Source organism: Choloepus didactylus, chromosome 9, assembly GCF_015220235.1.
Source record: "Choloepus didactylus isolate mChoDid1 chromosome 9, mChoDid1.pri, whole genome shotgun sequence".
NCBI classification, from domain to species: domain Eukaryota; kingdom Metazoa; phylum Chordata; class Mammalia; order Pilosa; family Megalonychidae; genus Choloepus; species Choloepus didactylus.
In genome coordinates, this window is record NC_051315.1 from 80,625,753 (window position 1) to 80,638,501 (window position 12,749).

Here is a 12,749-nt window from a genome sequence, read left to right on the forward strand (position 1 = left end):
GACTCATAGACATAAAATCTAGTATATGGGTTCGGTAGATTAAAACTAAAGAATTGGGAATGATTGTATAATATGTGCAGAATTTTTAACTAGGTTGAACTTAATTGTGTGGAAATAGACAGAGGTGTCAGTAGCACATTATTGTGAGTATAGTTAACAGTGCTGAATTGTGGGTGTTGTTCATAGAGTCATGTATGTTATCAGAAGAAAAGCTGGTGGTTAAAACATGGGAATGTATAACAGTGAATCTTGTGGTGGACGATGACTGGTTAACAGTACAAATATATAAAAAAAAACAGTGCAAAGATATTATTGACAAGGAGTCGACAATAGAGTGTTATGTGGGGAAAAAGTTCCTATTGCAAACTATGTACTGTAATTAATGGTAATATCTTAATATTCTTTCATCAGCAGTAACAAATTGCCACATTAATACTAGGGGCCAGTAATCAGAGGGGATATGGAGTATGGGATGTTTTGGGTTTTCTTTTTTATTTCTTTCTTTGGAGTAATGAAAAGATTCTAAAATTGATTTTGGTGATGAATGCACAACTTTGTGGTGATACTGTGAGCCATTGATTATATACTTTGGAAGGAGTGGGAATATATCTCAATAAAATCGCATTAAAAAAGTATTACCTTACACATGTGGAATCAGAAGCAGAATTTTATTTATTTATTTATTTTTTACCTGTTTGGTTCACCGAAAACTTTTTTGATTCAGGTACTGTTTTTCTGGGCTCTTGTAAACAATATAAAGATACACAGTTGAAGCATTTTTTAAATAGGCTGTTCATGCTACCTGAAAATTCCATTTCTTTTGTCAGTATCCTAAAAGGGCTATGTCAAACCTTCTCCACAGTCCTTAAATCTTCAAACCACTGTCTTTTCACTTCCAACAAATGACCTCTCTCCATTTCAGAAAAGATAGACGAGAACAAAGGGAAACTTTCTCAGCCTCAAGCCAATGAATCGGAAAACCTGCTTGTATCTATACTCATTTTCTCTCATTGCCTCCTGTTCAAGTGTATCATATTAAGACCTTCTCTTGATCCACACTTGTCCCCAATTACTGTCCTATCTCTGCTTGCACTTCACAGTTAACCTTTCTGAAAGAGCTAAGTTTACCTTTTTTTTACATCCTTCCTGTAGTCACTATTCAAGGGACTGAAATCTGGCTCTGTTTACTTTCTGTAGGACTGCCCTTAACACTCCTAGTTACTAAATCCACTGGTCATGTTTCTGTTCTTACCTTGATCTCTTGACATTAGACATATATGACCACTTCTTTCTTCTTAAAACATTCTTATCCTGTATACCACACTCTCCTGCAACAGCCTCTTCCAGCCTCTGTGGCCACTCCTTTTTTTCTGCTTGCCCCTTGAATGTTGATGTTGATGTTCCCTCATAAGCCCTTTACACATTTTCCTCAGGATTTAGGAGGTGTTAAGTGAATATTTGTTGGATGAGTGAATTGTTTGTATCTCTACTGATGATTTCTTAAGGGATTTGATTATAGTTGGACCTGGCTAACTGAAAAAATTGCAGTATATCAAACCTGATCATTATTCTCTTAAGCTACCCTGTTACATACATGCAATGAAAAAATCCAAGCTTTTATGTCTGTAAAGTTCAGTTAGCTTTTTGTGAATTCTCTGTATGTAAAAGGTAATTACAAAGGTAATTTTAAAAAGCATATTTTTTGCCAAATTTTTATGACTGATTATTTACATAAATTCTGTGGTATAGTTTTAGTAGCTTACTGGAGGAAAATTTTAATTTTAAGTATATGCTGAAGAAGTGTCTTAGGATTAGAGGAGGGGAGAGAATTACTCTTTAATGAAAGTGTTTTGTGCCAGGCACTGGTCTGAGTGCTTGTCTGTAGTAGGTCTTTTAATAAAACTTCCAGCAATTCTGAGAAAGGAACATTCTTAGTCATCTTGTAGAGAGGAAAAAACTAAGGCTAAGAAAAATGAAATAGATTTGTACACTGCAACATACACAGATACCAGAATTCTGAACCAAGGTTTGGTCTCTTCAGAATTTATGTCATGGATCTCTTCTAAATGATATTGAAAGTATAAGCTGGGGGTGAATGCTAAATATAGCAATACATACTGCAAATACTTGAGTTTAGTAAATCTAAATTTCATTAAAAGTTTTCTCTCATTTTTTCCCTAGGCAGTTATTTGGCAGAAAAGCAGAGTATCAGATCACAAGATGGCTCTCTTGTCAGTTTTGGGAACTGCCATTATGGGCAATATGGAACCTTTTCAGTACCACTCTGAAGAATCTCAGGTATACAACAAAAATGTCTTTTAATAATTCTTATTTTCCAATGAAGCAGTTAAAATATTTCCCTTAAGGAAGACTTTGCTTTTGTTTTTGTTTTCTTTTAACGTTTTTATTAAATATGTGTAGTGGGTAAAAAATAAAATACATGCAGAGCTTATATTTGACCTTCCTCTCCCAGCCCAGCTTCCCTTTTTATCTTTTGTTCTTTTTAATTTTAAGTATTGTGCTTACATTCGGCCTTATTTTCTAATTGATTTTTAATTTAGAATCTCATCTATTTTCTTTTCACTATGAAAGCGAGAGCATTAAGCTTGCTTGCTTGCTTTCTTCCTTTCTCATCCTAATCCTAAATATTTATTCAAATTCCTTTTCTTGATCTATCAGCTATAGACAGTTCTTTTTGACTCTGTATTACTAGATGAGGTTATTGACATCCCCACTCTTCCTTTTACTTGCTCTTTCCTCTTTCAGTCTTGTCAGTTCTACTTTTCTGTTATCAAGCTTAATAACATTTATTATGTAACCACTTTTAAGTCTTCCATCTTTTGTCTGAAGATAGAATCTAAAAGTTGAAAACTTATATGAAGTATGTATTATGACTATAAATAATCTTTATTACAGAGCCAAGTATTGTGCTAGAATTAACATTTTCTAAGGATGCAGAATTATGTCTCTTTTGCCAGACAAATAACAGTGTTCTTCCTGTCCCAGTTAAATGGAGTTTACTTTCTTGTACTCCCATCAGTTGCTCAAAATTTGCCATGTTTTTGTTTGCTTTATATATGAACTGTTTTATATTGTTTTTTGCTTTATCTGGAGTTTCTGGAAGTTTTTCTTCTTTTACTCATTCTCTCTTTTAAGTGAAGAAACTTTGTTCATCATGTCAGCAATGAAATTCGGCTCTTTCGGTTATTCTAGCTATAGCTGGTAACCCATCCCATTCTTTCTGAAGTCATTGCTCTTAGAACCCACCTATTTTTTTTGTTTGGATTGTTGTGTTCTATGCCTTCTGACAACTCTCATCCTGGGGTTTCTTTTCATAGGAATGCTAGTTGGGGTACTATTTCTTGTATCCCTTACATTCTTCTTTCTCGGTGTTCATTCTCATTTTTCTGTGGTACATCTTTAAGTAACTTCTACAGAAAAGGACACTTTCTCTGTCATGACATATCTGAAAATGACTTCATTTTGCACCTTCACTTGTTGATAGTTTGGTAGGCTTGAATTCTAGATCAAAAATGTTTTTTCCTCAGAACATTGAAGACATTGTTTGATTATCATTGAGCATCCATTGTTGCTGATGAGAAGATTAGTACATTCCAATTCTTTTTTTTAAGAAATATGTTTTCTTCTCTCTGAAAGTTCTTTAGGATCTTTCCTTCGTTTTTGTTCTTAAATTTTACAAGGATGTGTCTAGGTGTATATTGTTTATCAGTAATTTGTTCATTATACTGAGCACTTGGTTTAGGCCCTTTTGAGTCTGAAGACTCATTTCTTTCTTAGCCCTGGGTTATGTACTTCCATCCATCATCTCTTTGCTCATTTCTCTGTTCTTAATGAAATTCTATATTGATTTTTTTCCTGCAGTTTTCTATCTTTTTTTTTTCCTATAAGTTTTAGAGATCTCTCTTGTTTTATATTTCAACTCTTCTGTTGAAATTTTTTTGAAAGCTTTATGTTTAATTTCCAAGATCATTTCTATTGCTTTTCATAACTTGTTATTGTTGTTTTATGGCTACAAAACCTTGAATCTCTTTGAAGATATTAAGGTTTTAGCTTATTTCTTCCTTGAATTCTCTTTGTTTCCCATGAAGTCAGTTGTTTCATTTATCAGTCTTTTTCCTCCAAGCCTCTCATGTTATCACTATGTTTCCCATGAATAGAAAGCCTAATTGGGAAGTATTACCTGTGCATTTGGCTCATTGAGGCTTGAGGAATCAATCTAGTCAGAGGCTGGAGGAATTACAAATGCCATAATGGGGTGGCTGCATACTTGTACTTAAACATATCACCCTGGTTCTTAGGGAATTCATTCCATCTCCCTCTCTTCCCTCCATTCTATTTCTTCCTCTTGTTTTCTGTCTTTTTTCTCTCTAACACAAAGTTAGATTAATTGTAATTTTGGTTCATGAACTATTTTCCTTATTCAGTTTCTTTATAGAAACTTAGTCCTTTTGTTTTGTTGTTGTTGTTGCTTGTCTGCTGACTTTAAGCCTGAAGGCACTCCTGAGTTCTGCTGGGCAATTGGTTTCTCTGTTCTACTCTTTATTTTTTCTGTAGTTTGTTGAAATTTCTCTTCTGCTTCTGGTTCCCCTCCTCTCTTTTTTATTTTAACACAATTTTATTGAGCTATATTCACATACCGTAAAATCATCCACAGTGTACAATCAGTTGTTCACAGTATCATCACATAGTTGTGCATTCAGAACCACAGTCAGCCCTTGAACACATTCATTACTCAAAAAAATAAAAAATAAAAATGAAAAAGGAGACCCCAAACATCCCATACCTCCCCTCCCCTCCCTATTATTCATTTACTTTTTGTCCCCATTTTTCTACTCATCTGTCCATACACTGGATAAAGGGAGTGTAAGCCACATGGTTTTCACACTCACATGGGCACACTGTTTAAGCTATATGGTTATTTAGTCATCTTCAAGAATCAAGGCTACTGGCTTGCAGTACAGCAGTTTTAGGTATTTCCTTCTAGGTATTCTAATACACTAAAAAATAAAAGGGGATATCTATATAATACATAAAAATAACCTCCAGAATGATGTCTTGACTCCACTTGAGGTCTCTCAGCCACTGAAACTTTATTTTTCTTCATTTTGCTTCCCCCTTTTGGTTAAGAAGACTTGCTCAATCCCATGATGCCAGTTCTAGGTTCATCCCCAGGAGTCATGTCCCATGTTGCCAGGGAGATTTACACCCCTGGGAGTCATGTCCCATGTATGGGGGAGGGCAGTGAGTTTACCAACTGAGTGGTCTTAGAGAGAGGCCACATCTGAGCAACAAAAGAGGTTCTCTGGGGATAACACTTAGGCACCATTATAAGTAGTCTTAGCTGCTCTTTTACAGCAACAAGCTTCATAAGTGCAAGTACCAAGATCGAGGACTTGGCCTACTACAATGTTAGTCCCCATTGCTTCTGAGAATATCAGGGATTCCCCAAGTGGGGAAGTTTAATGTTTCCACATTTTCCCCTAGGTCCTCAGGAGGGCTTTACAAATACTTTTTGTTCTTGGCCCAAATTACTCTGAGATGCATCAGGGTTTCACGCTAACCTATACAAGCCAACCAGATCTCACCCCCATTCTAGGTTCCATGCAATTATGGTGTTTGAATAGACTGACCATACAAGTTAAATTATATAGCATGCTACAGAAAGTTTAGATTTTACACCAAATAAACATCTCTTCCTTTGGTCTCACACAGAAGTTAAGATTTTAAAACACAGTCAATATCATCCTTTTCCCTTTAGTCTGGTTTACCTTAGTGCTAATCAAGTCCATTTCGTTCATACTTGTAATTGAAATCTGATCTTTCTCAGCTTCTTCAGCATTTGCTATATGGGGTAATGCTGACATTCATAGCTGCCAAACTCTGGCTCTGAGTCTTAGGTGTCAGACAGATACCCGGAGTTACAGGGACTGACCAGCTCAGCATCTCAGAATTTAGAGATAACCATTACAACTCATGAATAGATGTGACTGCTGTAAGAGCTTACAATCTAGGAACCTTTACCATAAGCCTTCCCCTGATAACCTTTGCTGTCAGATTCAATTCTCAGAGTTTGCACATCAGTCAGTCCATATTTGTGAGGTGTTATATTGTTTGTCTTTTTGATCCTGGCTTATTTCACTCAACATGATGTCCTCAAGGTCCATTCACCCCATGTACATACCTCACAACTTCATTTCTTCCTGCCACTGCTTGGTATTCCATTGTATGTATAGTCTGCTGTTCACCATTCCATTTATCAGTTGATGTACCCTTAGGCCACCTCCATTCATTGCACGTCATGAATATGGCTGCCATAAACACCAATGTGCAATGCCCGCTTGTATCTGTGCTCTCAGTTCTTCCATATATATACCCAATAGTGGGGTTGCAGGACCTTATGGCAACCCCATAGTTAGCTTCCTGTGGAACTGCCACACTGCCCTCCTGCTGGGCTGTGCATTCTGCTTCCCCACCAACAGGGAATAGATACATCCCTCTTTCCACATTTTCTCCAGCACTTGTTTACCTCTGTTTATTTTTTAATAAACACCATAAAATCCACCCTAAGTAAATAATCAGTGATTCCGAGTATAATCACATAATTATGCATTCACCACCAGAATCTATATGAGGACATTTCCATCTCTTCCCCAACAAACGAGGAAAAGGAGAAAAAAAATGAAGACAAAAATACAAAAGATAGAAGAAAAATAAAAATAAAATGCAATGAAAAGGTCAGACAAAATCACCAACACGAAGAATCTCACGTCACTCTCTTATATCTCACTTTTATAGACATTTAGCTTTGGTATATTGCTTTTATTACAATTAATGGGAGCATCTTACAATGTTACCATTAACTATAAACTCTAGTTTGCAATGATTGCATTTTTTCCCCTGTACCATCCAATTTTCATCACCTTGTAATGTTGACATTCGTTTGTTCTTCCTCATTTAAAAACATTCTTATGTTTGTACTTTTAATTACCATCATTTTCCACTGTAGGTTTCACTAAGTCATACAATCCTGGTCTTTATCTTCTGTCTTTCCATCTGGTGTCACACCTGCCCTTACTTCCTCTTTCAACCATACTCACACTTATCTTTGTTCAGAGTACTTACAATATTGTGTTAACATCACACACTGTTATGCTATCCATTCCATTTCTGGATCTATACAGTCAATCCTGTTGAACATTTTGTACTTCTTCAGCATCAAATGCCTGAGCTCTAACCTTTTTCTATCTCCTGATAACCTGTGTTCTCAACTCTTACATTTTACTCACCAATGTTAGTCCGTATTAGTGAGACCATATGGTATCCATCCTTTTGTTTCTGGCTAATTTCACTCAACGTAACATCTACTGTCTACCATTTTGTCTTTTGGATTTTGTATGTCATATCTTATTTTATTTTTATTTTGTTCTTGCTCTCTCTTTTTACCCTTACTGATAGACTTCATTTCTACACTCTTGTCCACACCTCTCTCTCCTGTCTTTTCCTATTTGCCTGTAGTGCTCCCTTTAGTATTTCTTGTAGAACAGGTATCTTGTTCACAAGCTCTCTCAATATCTGTTTGTCTGAAAATATTTTTAAGTCTCCCTCATTTTTGAAGCACGGTTTTGCTGGATATAGAAATCTTGGTTGGCAGTTTTTCTCTTTCAGTATCTTCAGTATTTCAGACCTTTGCCTTCTCGCCTCCATGGTTTCCACTGAGAAATCTGCATATAGTCTTACCGAGCTTCCTTTGTATGTGATGGATCATTTTTCTCTTTCTGCTTTCAGAATTCTCTTTGGCATTTGATGATCTGATTATTAAGTGTCTTGGAGTCGGTCTACTCGGATCTATTCTGTTTGGGGTATGCTGTGCTTTTTGGATCTGTAATTTTATATCTTTTACAACGGGTGGAAATTTTCAATGATTATTTCTCCCATTTTGTTTCTGCCCCTTTTCCCTTCTCTTCTCTTTCTGGGACACCCATGACATGTATATTTGTGCATTTCATGTTATCATTCAGGTCCCTGAGATACTGCTCATATTCCATTCTTTTCCCTGTCTTTTCTTTTGTGTGTAGGATTTTAGATGTCCTGTCCTCCAGTTCATGAATCCGTTCTTCTGCCTCTTCAAATCTCCTGTTGTATGTCTCCGTTATGTTTTTCGTCTCTTCTCTTGTGCCGTTCATTCCCATAAGTTCTGCCAATTGTTTTTTCAGACTTTTGAGTTCTTCCTTATGTTAGCCCAATGTCTTCTTTATGTCTTTCATCTCTTTTGCCATATCTTCCTTCAACTTGTTGATTTAAGTTTTGAATTGATTTAGGAGATTTGTTTTATTAATAATTAGTTGTTTCAATTCCTGTATCTCAGCATAAGTGTAAGCTTGTTCCTTTGACTGGGCCATATCTTCGTTTTTTCTAGTGAGATCTGTAATTTTTTTTATTGTCTAGGCATCTGGTTTCCTTGATTACCCCAATCATATTTTCCCAAACCAGACAAGGACAGGTCTCAGGAGGAGTCTGTATTCAGTATCAGGCTCCCTTGAGGGTGAGACTCAGCAGATTTTCAGACTTTCCTGTGAGGCTTCTAGGTTCTGTGCTTTTTCTGTCCTTCCCAGTGGATGGCGCTTGTCAGCTTGCAGCTCCCCACTGGTGTAATGAGGTGCGGTGTATTTAATTCTCAGCGAACCCTGTCCCAGCGAGGGACTGAGGGTGTCAGAAGCCAAGCTTAGGTTATTTCTCCCCACCCCACCCGTACCCTAGGCCCTGAGGGCTGAGTTCTCTGAGGGAGGGCTGCCACTTGAGCTGGGCCCCGCCCCCCTCCTTTCTTAGAGAAGATAAGCCTTTTAGAGAATTGTCTCCTACACTTGAGTTTTTCCTTTGACTCTCTCTATCTTACTTCCACCCTTGCCTGGGTCAGTGTTGCCAACTGAAACTGCCTGAGGCTTTCTCTAATGAACTGCTTAGAATGAGAGTAAAAGGAAAGGAAGAAAGCAAGAAGTGCCTTTTTCAGAGCCAGTCTTCAGCCCTCCAGATCACTAGGCAAGAACTGGAGTTGGTACCTCGTTTTGTATGCCCCTTTTCTAGGGACAAAGCCCTTTTCCGGTATTCTGAGCTCAGCAGACTCCAAAAGCCTCTGTTTTTATTTATTTATGTTTTTTTTTTCCTTCAGCCCTGCCTCCTCTCTGCCAGGATAAACCTCCGATTCCTTTCCTGCTTACTCCAGGTTTATCTGTGCTTGTAGCATGTTTTCAGTAGCCCAGATTTGTTAGTTAAAACCATAGTTGGAGCTTGGTTGAGCTATATTCCCTTGCTCCTGGGAGAGACTGCTTCTTTTTCCCACAGTGAAGTTTTGCAACTCAGCCTGTCGTGCTGGTGGGGGAGGGGCACCAGGTCCGAATTTTCAGGAGCTTTCCTTACAGTTCTGTGCTGTGATGTCAGCCATTCCACCCATTCCAGACTGGTGTATAATGTTGTCTAGTCTCAGATGTCTCCCCGTCAGTTGTTCCAGACTATTTTCTAGTTGTTCCTGGCTATTTACTAGTTTCTCTAGGGGACTAACTGAATTCCATATCTCCCTATACTGCCATCTTACCCCGCCTCCCCTCCTATTCCCTTTGTAGTATTGAGTTCTTTGTTATTGATTTTCATTATTGATTATCTTTTTCTTAGAATCTTGGATTTGAGCTTTTGCTCAGTTAATGATTAGTCTTGGGGTTTGTGCCAATTTGGATATGTTATGTCCCTCAGAAAAAGCCATGTTCTTTAATGCAGTCTTGTGGGGGCAGATATATTTAGTGTTGACTAGGTTGAAATCTTTGGATTAGGTTGTTTCCTTGGAGATGTGACCCACCCAACTGTGAGTAATACCTTTGATTAGATCATTTCCATGGAGGTGTGGCCCCGCCCATTCAGCATGGGTCTTAATTAAATCACTGGAGCCATATAAAAGAGCCATGCAGGCCCAGATAGTGCAGCTTAGAGAAACATTTTGGAGACAGCCGTTGAAAGCAAAATTTTACTGATGCTTTCGAGAGTCTAGCCCAGAGTTTGCCCCCAGAAGTTAAGCCTAGAGACATTTTGGAGAACACCATTTTGAAATGCAACCTGGGATCAAGCAGATTCCAGCCAGAGGTTTTCTGGATGCCATTGGTCATCCTTCAGTGAAGGTACCCTATTATCAATGCCTTACCTTGCACACTGTATGGCCTTAAGACCTTAACTTTGTAACTAAATAAACCCCCTTTTTAAAAGCCAATCCATTTCTGATGTTTTGCATTCCAGCAGCGTTTGCAAACTGGAACAGGGTTCTCTGTGCCTGAGGAACAACAGGTCATGCCAGCCTTATTGCCTGTTCTGGTTTCTAAAGCTGCCAGAATAATATACCAGAAAAGGATTGACTTTTTCAATGGGGATTTATTAGGTTGCAAATTTACAGTTCTAAGGCCATAGAAGTGTCCAAACTAAGGCATCAACAAAAGGATACCTTTACTAAAGAAAGGCCGATGGCGTCTGGAACATCACTGTCAGCTGCAGAGGCACGTGTCTGGCGTCTGCTGGTTTCTTGCTCCTGGGTTGCATTGTTTTCAGCTTCTGAGCATCCTTATAGGTTTCTCCCAGGGCATTTCTCTCTAAGCATCTGGGGATCCTCTCTCAGCTTCTCCATGCAAACTCTGGATTTCATCTCTTAGCTTCTCTCTTGGTTCTGGTTTCAACAGCTGTCTCCAAAATGTCTTCACCTTTTATCCTCTCATAGAGGATGCCAAGTGTGCTGGTTTAAATGTATTATGTCCCCCCAGACGCCATTTTCTTTGACATAATCTTGTGTGGGCAGATGTATCAGTGTTGATTAGATTGTAATTCTTTGAGTGTTTCTGTGGAGATGCGCCCCACCCAACTGTGAGTGATGACTCTGATTGGATAATTTCCATGGAGGTGTTACTCTACCCATTCAGGGTGGGTCTAAATTAAATCACTGGAGCCATATAAATGAGCTGACAAACAGAAGGAATGCAGTGCAGCTGAGAGTGACATTTTGAAGAGGAGCTACAGCCAAGAGGGATACTTTAAAGAATGTACAGGAGCTGAGAGAGTAGCTACAGATGAGACAGTATGAAGACGGCCGTTGAAAGCAGACTCTTGCTCCGGAGAAACTAAGAGAGGACAAATACCCTAAGAACAACTAAGAGTGACATTTTGAAGAGGAACTGTGGCCTAGAGAGGAACGTCCTGGGAGAAAGCCATTTTGAAACCAGAACTTGGAGGAGACGCCAGCCACGTGCCTTCTCAGCTAACAGAGGTTTTCCAGATGCTATTAGCCATCCTCCAGTGAAGGTACCCAATTGTTGATGCATTATCTTGGATACTTTATGGCCTTAAGACTGTAACTGTGTAACCAAATAAACCCCTTTATAAAAGCTAGTCCATTTCTGGTGTTTTGCATTCTGGCAGCATTAGCAAAGTAGAACACCAAGTAAACTTATTAAGACCTAACTTGAATGGGTGGGGTCACATCTCCATGGAAATAATCTAATCAAAAGGTCCTACCCACAGTAAGTCTGCCCCCACAAGATTAGAGTAAAAGAACATGGCTTTTGTGGGGTACAGAATAGATTCAAACTAGCACAGTGTCCAGCTCTAATGCCTGGAGCATAGCCATGATTTGACTTTGGTCCATTTGTTTGGAGCTATCTTAATGCTTTGACCCCAGTGCCACCTTTGACTGGTGATTTACTTGGAATGGTAAGAGTACTGTCTGAATTCCTGCTGAGTCCCGGTCCCCTGTAGCTTCATGGGACTTGATCATCTACTGGTAGTCCAGACAGCTTGTTACAGGAGATACAGACTTGATATATTGGGATCGTGCTCTAGAGAGTATAGCTGTCAGTTTGGACTTAAGACTAGCAACATTGGCATCACCTGGAAGTGTGTTAGAAATGAAGACTCAGGCCCCATCCCAGATCTACCAAATCAGAATCTGCATTTTACCAAGATATCCAAGTGATACCCAGGCATATATTTACATATTAAAAGCACTGATACTGACCTTGATTAGCTGTGGTTCCATGTGTGGATGGAACTATCAAATGAGCCAGTCCTTCACTTGGGAATCTTATCTGTATTGAGATGTGTTGCGTGATCTATTCTTGCACACCAAGTTTATATTTTCTCTTGATATAATTTAATTTAATGGCTGATGAGAGTCTATCATGGATACCCAAACTTTTGCTCCACCTTCGCATTATTGTTCCTGTTTGGGTGAATAGGGAAATTTGGAAAGCTTATGTTGGTGAATGGTTCCAGTGCCATGGGCTGCCAGTATGATAATTACATTTGGAGTCGTCTCTCCAGTGAGAGTGATGGTCTAACCGAATCTTTCTTCTGTACTTGCACTGTATATCTAGCTGGGTATTGTATTTGTGTTGTCACCAGCCGCCCATAATACTTGCTGCGCTTGTATGGTTGAAAAAGGAGAGTTGTCCTATATCAGAGTTCTTTGAGCTCCTTCGTATTGCTGGCCAAAAGCTGTCTCAAGTTGTTTGCCAACTGCTAATGGTACCCCTTCTTACTCCACTTCTATCCCCACTACATACCTTCAAGTTGTAAAACTTGGCCACCAAGGTCCCTTGTCTGGACTGAGATGGCAGATCATAGGCCATTCTCCTTGGAAGTGGAGAATCTTTGTATACCTCTTCTTATAACATTAAGGGTCCCCTTCTTATCTACAGGTACCC

At 38.7% G+C, this 12,749-nt stretch overlaps 1 protein-coding gene across 1 annotated transcript in view; it reads left to right on the forward strand.

The window, feature by feature from the left end:
* PMS1 (PMS1 homolog 1, mismatch repair system component) overlaps positions 1-12,749 on the forward strand; it is a 142,090-nt gene that overhangs the window by 74,990 nt on the left and 54,351 nt on the right. Inside the window, 1 exon segment of the mRNA XM_037850172.1 lies at positions 2,182-2,298. Within this exon segment, the coding sequence (XP_037706100.1) occupies positions 2,182-2,298 (117 nt within the window).